Source organism: Balaenoptera acutorostrata, chromosome 2 (assembly GCF_949987535.1).
Source record: "Balaenoptera acutorostrata chromosome 2, mBalAcu1.1, whole genome shotgun sequence".
Classification (NCBI taxonomy): Eukaryota; Metazoa; Chordata; class Mammalia; order Artiodactyla; family Balaenopteridae; genus Balaenoptera; species Balaenoptera acutorostrata.
The window spans coordinates 50871916-50889926 of NC_080065.1; the positions used below are offsets into that span (position 1 = coordinate 50871916).

The window sequence follows — 18011 nt, forward strand, 5'->3', positions numbered from 1 at the left end:
AACTTTACTCAAGTGAATTTTAACCCCAAAACTCCAGTCCTCGTAGATGTCAGAAATCAACCTACCAGTGTTCGGGTGCCAAAGCCATCACACAGTGGTGGCATCTCCTTATTTAAGCAGATCCTTGCCATCATCCTCATCAACAGCTGTAACTTTCTTCTATTTTCAGGAGGCAGGAGGAGGCAGCAAATTTGAAATGCTTCAATGGCCATTTCCTCTTTCTGTAACAAACCTGATTTAGAAAAAAAAAAAGGTTCTAATCCTTTAAAAACCTATAGCCTACCTGACTCTATTATGTTCACATTTTTACAAAACATGTATTACTAAAATTATATAAAGCATGTTTGCATGTGCAATTATACTGGGCTAACTGACATAGATCCACTGTCACAAATAAGCATAGAAAACACGAACCACCAACTAGCGTTGGCAAATATATAAAACAAATACAGCCATTTCCCCCTCCCACACCCTGGACAGATACAACTAAATTTTCATAGCATTCTTTCCCTCTGAACCAAGAGCAGTCAGGTTAAGCCTAACTTAACTCTCAACACTCTGTAAGAGGTCCAAGACAGCATGAGCAAGAACATGAATGTGCCGTCGCTGCCCTGAAGTTTCCCCTTTTGTACTATTTCCTCATGAGGAGCATGGTCACCATCCTGCATGACTCTCATAGACTAAATAATAGGACTAATGCTGTTAGAGTCGTTCTGGTGCCTAATGGCTCTGCTTCTTTCTAAATAATACCTTCCTCCCACTTAAGCTACTTTTTCTAGCTAAGTGTGATGATTCAATCGTGTTACATGTCATCCCTCCTCACCCAATATGATTTTGCTAAAAATTAGGGTATTCTAATATTGTGCTCTCTTCAACCATATTTGTCTCTGGACACACACACCTCCAAGCCTTCTGAAGAGATGAGACTGCTTTCACCGATTTATTGGTTCATATCCAACTTTTTCAAGTTCCAACTAGTCTCTGCTTGGAGACAAAACCATCTTTTATATTCAGTAAATATTTACTGGCCATGTACGATATGCCAGGAACAATGCTAGATCTCAGAAATATAAAAATATGCCAGGTACCTTCCTTTAAAGAGCTTATGCACTGTGAGAAGGAGAGGCCCATAAAAAAGTAAGTAGCAAAATGTGAGAGGTGCTGCAAGAGACATGTGCAACAGGCATATTAGGGAACCTGTAAGTCACTCAATAAGACTATAGCATAGGCTGTGAGTGTCCAATAGAAATGAAGCGAAAAAGGTTAGCAGAGATGAGATCTTAGAAGGCCTTGAATGCCAGACTAAGGACTTTGGGTTTGAAGAGAAAAAAGGAAAGGAGGTGGGGAATGATGAGAAAATACTCCTAGAGTTTTGGGGAAAGTTACTCGCTAAGGAGGACTTTTGAGCAGAAATCTGAAGAAAATGAGAGTAAGCCTGGCAAATATCACAGAGACAAATTTTCAAGGTAAAGGAAATAGCAATTACAAAGATTGTGACAAGGGAGTATGTCTGGAATGTTTGAGGAACAGCAATGAGGGCAGTGTGAAGAGAGAGGAGTATGCAAGGAATATTCAAGTCAGCAATGAGGTTAGAGAGGAAGCCAAGAGCCAGATCATGTAGAATCTTGTAGACCATCATTAAGGACTCTGGTTTTCACTGTAAGTGACCCAAGAAGCCATTGAAGGATTCTGGGCAGGAGAGCCATTTAATTTGAATTATTTTTACTCTGGCAGCTGTATAGAGAATAGACTATAAGGGGGTAACAGGGAGGGAGGAAGGAAGATTCAAGGCATGATTGCAGTCTGTATGAGGTTGGAACTGGTAGCAGTTGGATCTGGTCAAGACCAATTAAATTCTAGATCTATTTCTCCACGAAGTCTTTTACTTTTGCGACAAAGGCTTCTATCACATTAGGCCACAAATTCCTTCTTCTACCAAATTATGAACACCTGCGGAGAGCCAAATTTCACCTTAACTTTATATGTTTCATATACATATATACACACACATAGTTTTATAAATAAGACTTCAAGATAATTGAAATCATAATGCATTTCTTTTGGCAAGCCCTATTTCCTAGTATATGGTACAAAGCATAAAAGTAAACATTCAAGGGTGGGGGGAGGGACAAAATGGTAGAGTAGAAAGACCCTGAACTCACCTTCTCTCATGGGCACACCAAAGTTGCAACTGCTTACAGAGCTATGAAAATGACCTGAAGACTAGCAGAAAAGATTTTCCACAACTAAAGATGTAAAGAAAGAGTCACAATGAAACAGGTAGGAGGAGCAGAGATTCAATATTAAAGGACCCACATAAATGAGTGGACAACCCACAAATGGTAGGAATATCACAACTGCAGAGGTCCTCCCCAGAAAGTGAGGGGTCAGATCCTACATGGTGCTCCCCAGCTTGGGGTTCCTACACCAGAAGGACAAGCACCCAGGACATTTGGCTTTGAAACCAAGTGGGGCTTACATTCAGGAGGGCTGGAGGGCTGGAGGAAACAACAGAGACTCCACTCTTTTTTTTTTTTTTTCATTTGCATTCTTAATTTATTTATTTATTTATTTTTGGCTGTGTTGGGTCTTTGTTTCTGTGCGAGGGCTTTCTCCAGTTGCGGCAAGCGGGGGCCACTCTTCATCGCGGTGCGCGGGCCTCTCACCATTGCAGCCTCTCTTGTTGCGGAGCACAGGCTCCAGATGCGCAGGCTCAGTAGTTGTGGCTCACGGGCCCAGTTGCTCCGCGGCACGTGGGATCCTCCCAGACCAGGGCGCGAACCCGTGTCCCCTGCACTGGCAGGCGGACTCTCAACCACTGCGCCACCAGGGAAGCCCCGAGACTCCACTCTTAAAGGGCATGTGCAAAATCTCATGTACTCTGAGTCCCAGCACAGAAGCAGTAGTTTGAAAGGAGCCTGGGTCAAACCGACTTGCTCATCTTGGAGAGTCTCCCAGAGAGGGAGGAGGAGACTGGGATTCTCCCTGGGGGTGGAGACACTGGCAGCAGCCATTTTGGGGAGCTCATTGTACCGTGATGAACCAGTGCTGGCAAGCACCATTTTGGAATCCTCCCTCTAATCTATTAGTGCCAGGGGGCCTGCCCCACCCACCAGCGGGTCCACAGCAGCCATGGACCACCAGATCACAGAGCCAGCCATGTGTGAAGCCTACCCCGCCCTCCAGCAAGGTCACATCCACCACACGACTCAGGGCCTTGCAGTCAATTGGGCTGGGGGTGAAGGAGAGCAGCCCCACCTCCCAGTGCACCCACAGTAGGTGGCCTCACCACAACAAAAGGGCAAACACAGCCTACATAGGGAGCACCCGCAGGGCATATAGCTCTGGTGACCAGAAGGGGGTGATGTGCCTCTGGGTCCCACAGTACATCTCCTATACAAAGCTACTTCTCCAAGATCAGGAAATGTAACCAACCTACTAAATACATAGACATAAAAGCAGAGAATTACGCAAAATGAGGATAAGAAGCAATATATTCCAAAAGAAGGAACAATACAAAACCTCAGGGAAAAAACTTAAAGTGGAGATAAGCAATCTACCCAATAAAGAGTTCTGGGTAATGACAATAAAGATACTCACTGAACTCAGGAGAGGAATGGACGAACACAGTGAGAATGTCAACAAAGAGTTAGAAAACATAAAGAACCAAACGAAGTGGAAGAATACAATCATTGAAATACACTAGAAGGAATCAATAGTAGACTAGATATAGTAGACCCAGAGGAACAAATCAGCAATCTGGAAGACAGAGTAGTGGAAATTCACCCAGCTGAACAAAAAAAAAACAGAAAAAGAATTTTTTAAAATGAGGATAGTTTAAGAGACCTTTGGAACAGCATTAAGTATGCTAACATTTGAATTATAGGGGTCCCAGAAGGAGAACAGAGAGAGAAGGGGGCAGAGAACTTATTTGAAGAAATCACAGCTGAAAATATCCCTAACCTGGCAAAGGAAAAAGACATCCAGGCCCAGGAAGTAGAGAGAGTCCCAAACAAGATTAACCCCAAAAGGTCCACAACAAGACACATTATAATTAAAATGGCTAAAATTAAATGTAAAGAGAGAATCCTAAAAGCAGCAAGAGAAAATCAACTAGTTAGGTAGGAGGGAAGTCCCACAAAACCACAAGCTGACTTTTCAGCAGAAACTTTGTGGGCCAGAAGGGAGTGGAACAATATACCCAAAGAGATGAAAGGAAAAATACCTACTACCAAGAATACTCTACCCAACAAGGTTATCATTCAGATTTGAAGGAGAGATAAAGAGTTTTACAGATATGCAAAAGCTAGAAAGACTTCAGCACCACCAAACTGGCCTTACAAAAAATGTTAAGGGACTTCTCAAAGCAAAAAAGAAAAGGCCACAACTAGAAATGTAAAAATTATGAAAGGAAAAAATCTCACTAGTAAAGGCAAACATACAGTAAAGGTAGTGGATCAACCAGTTATAACGCTAATAAGAAGTTTAAAAGGCAAAAGTAGCAAAATTCACCTATATCCACAATAAGTAGTCAAAGGATACACAAAACAAAAAGATGAAGAAATCAAAAAATACCTGGAGGCAAATGAGAGTGGAAATACAATGATCCAAAATTGATGGGATGAAGCAAAAGCAGTTCTGAGAAGGAAGTGACACACGCTTACTTCAGGAAACAAGAAAATCTCAAACAACCTAAACTTACACCTAAAGGAACTAGAAAAAGAAGAACAAACAAAATCCAAAGTTAGTAGAAGGAAAGAAATAAATATCAGAGAAGAAACAAAGGAAAAAAAGACTAAAGACAAACCAAAAAATAAAAAACACCAATTACACTAAAGGCTGGTTCTTTGAAAAGATAAACAAAATTGATAAATCGTTAGATTCATCAAGAAAAAAGAGGGCCCAAATCAATAAAATCAGAAATGAAAGAGGAGAAGTTAAACAGATACCACAGAAATACAAAGGATCATAAGAGATTACCGCAAACAAAAATTATATGCCAGTAAATTGGACAACCTAAAAGAAATGGATAACTTCCTAGAAATGTACAGTCTCCCAAGACTAAATCCAAAAGAAATAGAAAACTTGAACAGACCAATTTCCAATAATGAAATTGAATCAGTAATCAAAAAACCCCAAACAAACAAAAGTACAGGACCAGAAAACTGTTAGAACTAATAAACAAATTCAGTAAAGTTGCAGGATACAAAATCAATATACAAAAATCTGTTGCATTACTATACACTAATAATGAACTATTAGAAAAAGAAATTAAGAAAATCCCATTTACAATTGCATCAGAAAGAATAAAATACCTAGGAATAAATCTAATGAAGGAGATAAAAAACTTGTACTCTGAAAACAATGAGACATTAATGAAAGAATTCAAAGATGACAAAAACAACTGGACAGATGTGCAGTGCTCATGCATTCGTGCTCATTGTTAAAATGGCCATACTACCCAAGGCAATCTACAACTTCAATGTAATCCCTAGCAAAACACCACTGGCATTTTCTACAGAACAAGAATAAATAATTCTAATAATTTTTATGGAAACACAAAAGACCCTGAATAGCCAAAACAATCTTGAGAAGGAAAAGCAATGCTGAAGGTAGCATACTCCCTGATTTAAAACTATACTACAAAGCTTCAGTCATCAAAACAGTATGGTACTGGTACAAAAACAGAAACACAGATCAATGGAACAGAATAGACAGGCCAGAAATGAACCACACTAATATGGGCAATTAATCTCCAATAAAGGAGGCAAGAATATACAATAGGGATAAGACAGCCACTTCAATAATTGGTGCTGGGAAAACTGGAAAACTACACGTAAAAGAATCAAACTGGAGTACTCTCTCACACCATGCACAAAAATAAATTCAAAATGGATTAAAGACTTAAATGTAAGACCTGAAACCATAAAACTTCTAGAAGAAAACAGGCAGCGTGCTCTTTGACACTGGTCTTATAATATTTTTTGGATATGTATCCAAAAAAACAAAAGCAAAAGTAAACAAATGGGACAACATCAAACTAAAAAGCTTTTTGCATGGTGAAGGAAACTATGAACAAAAGGAAAAGGCCAATTACTGAATGGGAGAAGATATTTACAAACAATGTATCCAATAAGGGGTTAATACCCCCCCACAAAAAAACAGAACTCATACAATTCAACATCAGAAAACCAAACAATCTGATTAAAAAGGGGACAGAGGATCTGAACAGACATTTTTCCAAAGAAAACATACAAATGGCCTACAGGCACATGGAAAGATGTTCAACATCACTCATCATCAGGGAAATGCAAATCAAAACCACAGTGAGATACCACCTCACACCTGTCAGAATGGCTGTTATCAAAAAGACAACAAGTAAGGGTTGGCGAAGATGTGGAGAAAAGAGAACTCTTGTGCACTGTTAATGGGAATGCAAATTGGTGCAGCCATTATGGAAAACATTATAGAGATTCTTCAAAAATTAAAAAATATAACTACCATATGATCTAGCAGTTCCACTCTTGGGTATATATCTGAAGAAAACAAAAACACTAATTATAAAAGATACATGCACCCCTATTTCATTCCAGCATTATTTACAATAGCCAAGATATGGAAGCAACCAAAGTGACCATCAATAGATGAATGGATAAAGAAGGTGTGTGTGTGTGTGTCTGTGTGTGTGTATGTATGTATGTATATCACACACACACACACAATGGAATATTACTCAGCCATTAAAAAGAATGAAATCTTGCCACTGCAACAACATGGATGGACCTAGAGGGTATTATGCTAAGTAAAATAAGTCAAAGAAAGACAAATACTGTATGATTTCACTTATATGTGCAATCTAAAAAACCAAAGAAATGAACAAACATAATAAAACAAAAACAGAGCTATAGATACGTAGAACGAACAGGTGGTTGCCAGAAGGGAGATGTGTGGGGAGAGGAAAGAAAAAGTGAGGGAGACTAAGAGGTACAAACTTCCAGTTGCAAAATAAATGCGTCACAGGTATGAAATTACATATACATACATTTAGTACATTAGGGGAATATAGTCAATAACTATGTAATATCTTGTATGGTGACATATTATAAAAAGACTCATCTTGGTGATCACTTTAAAATGTACAGAAATATCAAATCACTATGCTGTATAACAGGAATTAACGTAGTGTTGCAGGTCAATTATACATCGAAAACAAACAAATAGACAAACTCATAGCAAAAGAGATCAGATTTCTGGTTACCAGAGGCAGGGGTTGGGGGGATTGGATGAAGGCAATCAAAGGTACAAACATCCAGTTATAAGGTAAATAAGTACTAGGAATGTGATGTACAACAAAATAAATATAATCAACACTGCTGTATGTTATATATGAAAATTGTTAACAGAGTATATCCTAAGAGTTCTCCTCACAAGGAAAAAAAGAACATTTTTGTCTATTTCTTTAATTCTGCATCTATAATGACAAGATGGATGTTCACTAAACTTATTCTGGTAATCATTTCAGGATGTATGCAAGTCAAATCATTATGCTGTTTATGTTAAACTTATAAGGTGTTGTATGTCAATAATATCTTAATAAAACTGGAAGAAAAAATATTAAAAAAGAAAAAAAGCAAACAGAAACAAAATAAAGAAAGAAAATCATCTGTTTAAAGGAAAAATAACAACAATATATAGTAGGGTTATAACACGTTATTAAAAATATATGTAGCACTAAAATGTATGATAACAATAGCACAAAGGGCAGTGGAAAAAAATGAAAGAATATTGTTGTAAGGTAGTAACATTATAAATGAAATAGTACAATATTTAAAGGTAGGCAAAATTTTCTGGAGGTACAAAAAGCATGAACCATAAAAGAAAATGATAAAATAGACTTCAAAACTGAAAACTTGTGCTTTTCGAAAGACATTGTTAAGAAAAGGGGGGAAAAGAACCACACTCCAGGAGAAAATATTTGCAATAAATATATCTAACAAAGGATTTACATGAAGAACATACTAATAACTCTTTTTTTAATAACCATTTTTATTGAAGAATAATTAATTTACAATGTTGTGTTAGTTTCAGGTGTACAGCAAAGTGATTCAGTTATATATATATTTACTATATCATATAGATTTATTTATACGTGCATATATATATATATATATATATATATATATAATTCTTTTTCAGATTTTCATTATAGGTTATTATAAGATATTGAATATAGTTCCCTGTGCTATACAGAAGGTTTTTGTTGCTTATCTATTTTATATATAGTAGTGTGTATATGTTAATCCCAAACTCCTAATTTATCTCCCCCCCATTCCCTTTAGAAACCATAAGTTTGTTTTCCATATCTGTGAGTCTATTTCTGTTTTCAAACATACCAATAACTCAGTAATAAGAGAACAAACAAACCAATTTAAAAAATGACAAAAATGAAGATTTCAATAGACACTTTACAAAAGAAGATATATGAATGGCCACTGAGCAAATAAATAGATGCCCAATGTTAGTAGTCATGAGAAAAATGCAAATTAAAACCAAAAATATATACCACTATGCGCCCACTAGACTGCCTAAAATTTAGAAGACTAACAATGTGACGTGTTGACAAGAAGGAAAAGCTACTGGAATTCTCATGCATCACTGATGGGAATGTAAAAATACACAATTATTTTGGAAAATAGATGGTCACTTTCATATAAAAGTGAACACACATTTACCACATGATCCAGCAATTCCATTTCTAGATACTTACCCAAAAGAAGAAAGACATATATTCACACAAAGTCTTGTACACGAATATTCAAAACAGGTATATTCATAAATAGCTCAAGACGAAAAAACTTCGCATCCCAACAGATGAATGGATTAATAAATTGTGGCATATCCATATAACAGAATACTCAGCAACAGAATGTAACAAACTACTGGTACATGCAACAGCATGAACAAAAATCTCAAAAACATTACAGAGCAAAAGAAGCCAGATAAGAAGTACACACTGGGGCTTCCCTGGTGGCGCAGTGGCTGAGAATCTGCCTGCCAATGCAGGGGACACGGGTTCGAGCCCTGGTCTGGGAGGATCCCACATGCCGCGGAGCAACTGGGCCCGTGAGCCACAACTACTGAGCCTGCGCGTCTGGAGCCTGTGCTCGGCAACAAGAGAGGCCGCGATAGTGAGAGGCCCGCACACCGCGATGAAGAGTGGCCCCCGCTTGCCGCAACTAGAGAAAGCCCTCGCACAGAAACGAAGACCCAACACAGCCATAAATAAATAAATAAATAAATAAATATTAAAAAAAAAAAAAAAAAAAGAAGTACACACTGTGTGTATTCCACTTGTATGAAACTCTTAAAAAGAAAACCTAATCTATATGGATGGGAAGCTTCTATTCCTGGTTGTCTGGTGCCAGTGTCGGGGTGAGGACGAAAAGAGAGCACAAGGGAACCTTTCAGGGGAATGCAAATGGCCTATATTGTAATTGCAATGGTAATTACACTAGTATAAATTGACCAAAACTGTACTTAAAATGGGTGCATTTTAATTTTGTTCATTATACCTCAATAAAGTTAATTTAAAAATAAATGATTTAAGGAGACTCCCCAGGTGGTCCAGTGGTAAAGAATCTGCCTTCCAATGCAGGGGTCACGGGTCCTATCCCTGGTCAGGGAACTAAGATCCCACATGCTGTGGGGCAACTAAGCCTGCACGCCACAACTACTGAGCTCGCGTGCCTCAACTAGAGAGCCTGCGTGCCACATACTACAGAGCCCACACGCCCTGGAGCCCCCGCGCCGCAACTAGAGAGAAGACCATGAAGCCCACACCCTGCAATGAGGACCTGACACAGCCAAAAAAAATAAAGAAAATTTTAAAAATAAAAAAAATAAACAATTTAAGAAAATGATTTAAGAGACCTAAGCATGACCAAGGTAAAACTCAAAAATCTTAGTACAGAATCTCTTTGTGATTTAAAGATACAAAAAGATTTCTTGACACACAAAGTAATTTGACCAAAGTAAGGCACAGAAGTTTTTTACCTTGTGATTACAATCAAAAGACAAGCCACAGACTATGAAATGATATTTGCCAGACTTAAGGATTAGTATCCAGAATGTATTTTTATAAAGACAAAAAAGAAAAACCAAAAGAAAAAAATGGGTAAAGGATAGAAAAAGTATTTTACCCAAGAAGAAACCCACATGACCAATAAACATCAATAAGATTCATTTTCATACCCATCAGACTAGAAAAATTTAAAAGCCTGATGAAACCAAGTATTGGTAAGGAAACAGGCAAATAGGAATATATCACTAACTGGTGTATAAATTGCTAGAACGACTCTGGAAAGCAATTTGCTAGAACCAGTAAAGACCTGAATACCAAACAACTTAGCAATTCTGCTTCTAGATACAGAGAAACACATGGATATCTTTGCAACATGGCGAAATGTATGTGTTGGATCAGGGTGGTGGGCACATGATGTCTGTTTTATTACTCTCCATTCTGCCAATTTAAAAACCATCCTCCTTCCAAACAGTACTTTTGGTGAAAATTTGGAAATTAAATTGCAGGGTTACTCCTTAACGTGCTATTTGAAAACGTTGTTTTCTTTCTATGAACAATACCACCTATAACAATGAGCACATCGAGCACTAGATCTCGTCTTCTAAATACTGTTCTCTACAGAAGGGAACCAAGAATCCTTAAAGAAATGGCTGATTCCAGGGTGGTGACAGAAAGTAAAAGATGAGCCTCTAGTGGCAAAAGTAAAGACAGTGCGTCAAGGACGCTGGGGATGTGGCGAAAGGATACATGAGCCATTTTAAAGGACCCCCTCCAGGGATTCCAAATACATGCATATTAGACTGCCTGATATTACACTATACGTCTCGGGGTCTGTGCTCAGTTTAATTCCCTCTATCCACAGTCTTTCTAACTCCTGAAGTCCAATTTGGTTCTTTTTCTCTCTGTTCGTTTTTTATGAGATAATCTTTTTTTTTTTTTTTTACAAGTATACAATTCAGTGGGTTTTGGTATATTCACTAAGTTATGCCTATCACCACTATCTAATTCCAGAATGTTTTGTCACTCCAAAAAGAAATATCCATACCTATTAGCAATCACTCCCCATTTTCTCCTCCCCTCAATTCCCTGGAAACCACTAATCTCTGTCTCTGTAGATCTGCCTGTTCTGAACATTTCATATAAATGGAATCATAAAATATGTGATCTTTTGTATCTGGCTTCTTTCATTTAAAATAATGTTTTCAAGATTCATCCATGTTGTAGCATGTTAACAGTACTTTCCTTTTGATTGCTGAATAACATGCCATTGTATAAATATACTGCATTTTTTTCATTCATTATTTGATGGACTTTTTGAATATTCTGAGTAATGTTGCTATGAACATTCATGTACAAGTTGTGGTGACACATACTTTCAATTGGCTTGGGTATATGCCTAAGGGTGAAATTGATGAATCACATGGTAACTCTATGATTAACTTTGTAAGGAACAGCAAAACTGTTTTACAAAATGGCCATGCCGTTTTACATTGCCACCAGTAATGCATGAGGGTTCCAATTTCTCCACATTCTCACTAATACGTGTTAACCATCTTCTTTATATAGTCATCCTAGTGGGTGTTAAGTGGTATCTCATTGTGGTTATGATTTGCCCAGTTTTGAGGAGTATCGCCCTAGAGATGTACAGCTTAGAGTATATTCAGCAACAGATTCAAGGGGATCCCCGTGCAGAGTTGTGGAGCTTTTTCTCTGTATAATTGCCTTATATTAGTTTGCTAGTGCTTCCATAACAAAATATCACAGACTGGGTGGCTTAAACAACAAAAATTTTTTCTCTCACAGTTTTGGAGGCTAGAAGTCTGAGATCAAGGTGTCAGCAGGGTTGGTTTCTCCCGAGGCCTCTCTCTATGGCTTACAAATGGCTGCCTGCTTGCTCTGACCTCACATGGTCATCCCTCGGTCTGTGTCCAGGATTAACCTCCTCTTCTTATTAGGACACCAGTCATATTGGACTAAGCCCAAATCACACAGCTTGTAACCGTAGAAGCTGGAGTTTGAACCAGTTGCAGAGTCTGCATTCCTAACCCCTATATTATATTGCTACTCACAAGAAAAACTATTCTTCATTCTCATTCCATAATGATATCAGCTCTGTTTGCTATATTTGTAGAAATGAGATTTAAATATCATAGAAACTCTTATATAAATAATTTCCGATAACCTCGAATTTGTAAAAGTTCTCCAAAGTTATCAAAGAGAAATTATAAAAAAAAAAAGGGCATGTCATTCATATACTCAGCATTAGGAAAGCAGAAATACTAGGAGCATGGTAAGATGGTATAGAACCAAATGACTTTGGAAAAACTACTCAACTTCTTTTCAGGTCTACTGAGATTTTCCTCATCTGGAAATGGAAATAATACTAGCACCAATCTCACAGGGTATTGTGAAGGTTATAAAAATAATACTATATATTAAAGTGAGTCCAAAATTTGGAACAATACTCTTTTTTTTCACAATGTACAAGAGAATACCTGTATGTTTATTAAAATTAAATACATAATTAATACAGGAATATTTTATACACTTCAACCCTTGATTCTGGCAAGCATATAATTTTTATTTTCTGCTCTGGTGCCTAGAACACTATAGGTACTAAATTAATGTCTTGAGTGACTGAAAAGACTTGGGAGATCATTCATACCACCATTTTGTTTGCTTATGAATCAAATGAGATTTTGAAAATCCTGCTTCCCCATCTTGGAAGTCTGAACAACATTACTGAATGCCTTCTAGGCCCAAGTTACTATATATTAAGCAATTTTATCTGTTCACATTTAATCATTTTGACTATTCTATGAAGTAGGAAGTACTGCCCCATTTTATATACAAGGAAACTGAAGCCCAAAGTAGTTAAGACTGAGAGTTTTCCCTTAGCTGAGATTCAAACCTATGAAATCCTTACATACATAATTAACAACACATAATTAGGAACCTCCTCTCAATAAATCCTACTTGGTTTTAATTTGGTATTAAAAGTGAATGGTCAAGGGCTTCCCCGGTGGCGCAGTGGTTAAGAATCCACCTGCCGACACAGGGGGCACGGGTTCGATCCCTGGTCCGGGAAGACCCTACATGCCGCGGAGCAACTAAGCCCACGGGCCACTAAGCCCATGTGCCGCAACTACTGAGCCCACGAGCCACAACTACTGAAGCCCACACACCTAGAGCCCAAGCTCTGCAACAAGAGAAGCCACTGCAATGAGAAGCCTGCACACCTCAATGCTCGCCACAACTAGAGAAAGCCCTTGCACAGCAACAAAGACCCAACACAGCCAAAAAAGTTAATAATAAATAAATTAATTAATTAAATTAAATTTTAAAAAGTGAATGGTCAGCAATTATTAATTATCAATTAAAAGATTACACTCTCTACTTAATACCATACTACCATACTCTATATACATATTAACACACTCATAGGCAAACTTTTCTTGGATACTATATGTGTCCTAGATAAAAACCATTTTAATCTTGGATTATATTTAAAACGTTCATCCATCAGCCACCTATCATCATTGTATTATGTCTTAAGTAATCTTTTGGCAAAATCTCCAGGAATCCAAAAAAAGCTCTAGTGGCTATTAAGTAAATACGTATTTATTTTAAAAGAGATTGAACCTAGGGTATAAAACAGATATAAACTAATAGAATTTTTCAACCACACCAAGGATACAGTTTGAAATCACAAAAATGTTAATTGGTAGACAGTTTAGAAAATTGGCAGGTGAATATAAATTATTCCTTTTTAATATTTTTGAATGTTTAAAGAGGCAGTAATGTAAAAAGTCACAATCCTATAACTCCCTTGGTAGTAGGAACACAGATGCTACAGACAGCAGGGGAAATTGGGTCATAATGATACTTAGCTGTGCTCCAGTTTATCACATCATTGTACATACCAAATAAAACCAGAAAAACAGATTAAAAGTAAAATACAAGCTATGTTTGCAGAAAGTAGAGATCTGCATGCTATTAATCTTGACGGGAGCAAATTGTTCTATTACTTGTAAAAGCACGTGAATTTCACAAAATATTTTAGAACTTGAATAGAAGATTTTCCACTACAGCAGAAAAGAATTTTAAAAGTTTGATAGTGGTTTTGGAGCTATTTTTCCTTCTTTAAAAATTAAAACTAAGGATAGCAGCTAATATTTATAATGATAAACCTAATTTATAATGATTATGAAAATAGCTAACATTGATTAAGCATTTCATTATGTATCTAATAGTGTTCTAAACACTAACAGTATCTCATTGAATCTTTACAACAATCCCTATGAGATAGATACTATTATAATTTCCATTTACAGATAAAGAAAAGTGAGGCTTCAAGAGATTATATCATTTGCCCAAATCACATAGCTGGTCAGTGGTAGAAGGGGATTTGAGTCCACACAGTCTAGGCCATGCACACCCTAAATACCATGCTGAATTACCAAGAGGCCAATTACTTCCTAAGGATAAATTCATAGAAGTAGAAATGTTGGTTCAAAGAGTACGTACAAATATTCAATAAGCAGATAGTCAAATAAAATGTCATTCTGCGTTCTTCAACTTGAGGCAAGGATTAGAGAGTAAAAAGAACAGAGAATTTCTCAAATTTGAAACTAGCTTCTTTACACCAACAAGGGCACACAAAACCATTTTCTTGAGAATTCAAAATGAAAGCCAGGTTTCAAAATGAAAACTACTGCCAGTTTCCCTCCCACAAAGTAAAAACAGAAGGTAGTTTATCCCTGAAGAAACTCTCTAATCACTTTAAAATGTGAATTCCTACAGATGAGCCAGTTTGCAGGGCAGAAGTTGAGACACAGATGTAGAGAACAGACATATGGACACCAAGGGGGGAAAACTGTGGTGGGGTGGGGATGGTGGTGTGCTGAATTGGGCGATTGCGATTGACATGTATACACTGATGTGTATAAAATTGATGACTAATAAGAACTTGCAGTATAAAAAAACAAACAAACAAAACAACTAATACTAAACTTTCATTGGGTTATTTGTATGGAAATATGTTAATATAAATGTTTCAGACATTACATGAAATTTCTAAAAATCTTATATGTTCTGGTATAATGTTATAAGTCATAATTCTAGTTATTACTTTAAAAGGTATATCTCAGAAATAACTAAATTTCCTTGTCAATTGCACTATTATGAACTTTCATCAAATCTTTAACTGTGGTCATTTTTAAGTCTTTTGTCATTTACAGACAGTTCTGGGTGTACTCTGATGCTTTTGCAAATATGTTCCTATAAAAGGGGTTCATCTTCAAGGAATTCATAGAAAAGACTCTGACAAGTACAGGTTTCTGGTAACTGTACTGCTGAACTGAATGAATAAGCATTTTCAGAACTCTAATGAAAAACTGATGAACTCATAAAAGTGCTAACAAAAGATCAAGATGAGAAAAAAAATTAATTACATGGGACTGAGTGAACTGATGAGGATGATTATAATTTTTGTGACTTTCTGTTTGAATTAAAAAAAAAAATCCCATGGGCTTCCCTGGTGGCGCAGTGGTTGAGAATCTGCCTGCTAATGCAGGGGACACGGGTTCGAGCCCTGGCCTGGGAAGATCCCACATGCCGCAGAGCGGCTGGGCCCGTGAGCCACAACTGCTGAGCCTGCGCGTCTGGAGCCTGTGCTCCGCAACGAGAGAGGCCCGCGCATCGCGATGAAGAGTGGCCCCCGCTTGCCACAACTGGAGAAAGCCCTCGCACAGAAACGAAGACCCAACACAGCCAAAATCAATCAATCAATCAATCAATCAAACATACGCATCTGATTCAAGATCCTCATTAAAAAAAAAAAAAAAAAAAAATCCCACAAGGACTCAGAGGCAAAGAATATACAAATCAATTTTCACTGCAAAGTAAAGGAGCTGTTACAGTGGAGGATTACTGGACTGAATGTCAATATTATGACATAGCATGAGTGTGTTTCGTGTTTGGTAATTGCAATCATTGTTGCTTTTGTTGTGGTCATCCATTTACAATGCTTGGTGTCAGTCTATTTATCTCTTGTAAAAATAAAATACAGTGTGTGTGTGTGAAAAAAAAAGTAAACAATGAAAAAAAATGTTAATTCCACAACAATTAGAGATGAAAAACTGAATATAACTCTATAGAATGAGCCATAGGTAAAAGGTATTTTTATCTAAATGTAAAGGACAAATCATGTGATTTTTAATTATTCATAAAGGATAAATCATGTAATGTAAGCATCTTTCACAATTACCTATTGTTACTAGCAATATTTGAATAATAGTATACTTTCTGAAAAACCTTCACATTCATTAAATCCTCACAATCATCTTACTATGTAGGAAGGTAGAGACGAAATTTAGAGTACTCTTTTTTTTTCAAAAATTTTTTACAACTAAAATTAAGAAACATATTTTATATCACAATAATATATATACAAATACATAGGCATTTAAAACAAAAAAGTTTATTAAAAAACCTACTCTTATTAGATACAATGCACTCTGATATTTTGTACACTATTCTATGGGTTTGTTTGTTTTTTAATGCTGTTCTACTACATAGAATTCACATCCAACATGTAGTTTCTGAAACAATGGCTTAGGGACTACTAAGTTTGAACCAAGGCTCTCGTATAACAAACATCCAGGAATACACAGGCAGAAGTCAAACAGATATTCTAGTCTTGAGTTTAGGAGATAGATCTGAGATGAAGATAAGAATTGAAAATTCTCAGCATATGGGTGACCCATGAAGTGGTATGATGTGATCAAAGAGAAGATTTGATATAACTGTAATACTTAAGTCCCTCTTGGCATCCCGTTCCAAGGATGTTGTTATTTTTCAATCTGTTCAAATGTCAGAGCAGGACTCGTTTTTAGTTCTTTCTGCCTTTGAATCTTGGAGTGCTATATATTGCTTTCCTCAGTTAAATTGCACGTAGGAATACTTAAATTCTCAAAAAACAGTTTATTTTGAGCTCTCCGTTTCTATTTCCTAACTCTTTCTCATTGCTAATCATTACCTAATCTTTTTCTTCCCCTTCATTAAAAGCTTACTGACAAAAGCACACTACAGGATTCAGTGGGAAAAAAAAATGACTGCAAGAGAATTTAGCTTTCAAATATCCATGACAGTCTACAGTTGAACTCAAGACATGTTCAACAAGTACTTGCAGTTTCCTCACTGATTTTAACGAGCTTCTTGGTTTTGTTTAAGGTTCTGTTTTAAGAACTTCTGAAGGACATTAGCAGTCTATCCTTATTTTATAACAAAAGAGTTTCAGTTTTTTAACTTTTATTCTTTGGATTCATTTCATTTTGCTAAACAAAAGCTAAAAGAGTAACTTTTTCATCTTTCACCATTTCTACAATCTCAACATCATCACAAAAATACTGAATCCTCCTTCTTTTAAGAAAATGACAAGGGCCTTCTGTAGCCTCAGAAGTAACTTGTTTCTTGCATTTCAGAATGATATAATAGTGCTTATCCTAATTATAGATTGTAAAGATCTATCACAAATAGTTTTACATTAAAAAATCTTCCTATCTTTTGAGAGAAGAAAGGGCTAGATAGCAGCATATGATCATCCTAGCTCAACTTACACATTGTTCCGATTTTTTGTAGTTTTCAAAACGAAACAAAACAAAATAGATACTTAGTAGGAAGTGTTACCCATCACTTTAAGTTTCATGTTGTCATATCTATGAGTATGACAGGCATTACTGCCATTTAACAATGCGAAAACAGGCCCAGAAAGGCAGAGTGATTTATCAGAATGGGTAAAACTAGGTCAACAAACCACCAAGTTACCTGAGCTTGGTGATGTTTCCACTGGTGAAAAAAGAACATAATAGTGAAAAGATAATAAACTATCCACGAAATTACTTAAGCAATTCATCCATGAGACTTTTTT

At 36.7% G+C, this 18011-nt stretch overlaps 1 protein-coding gene across 2 annotated transcripts in view; it reads right to left on the minus strand.

The window, feature by feature from the left end:
• DEPDC1B (DEP domain containing 1B) overlaps positions 1-18011 on the minus strand; it is a 117253-nt gene that overhangs the window by 24246 nt on the left and 74996 nt on the right. For both annotated transcript variants that reach the window (XM_007176072.3, XM_057540852.1), the window contains exon 8: positions 66-232. In XM_007176072.3, coding sequence (XP_007176134.2) covers positions 66-232 — 167 coding nt within the window. The remainder of the gene's footprint in view (positions 1-65; positions 233-18011) is intronic.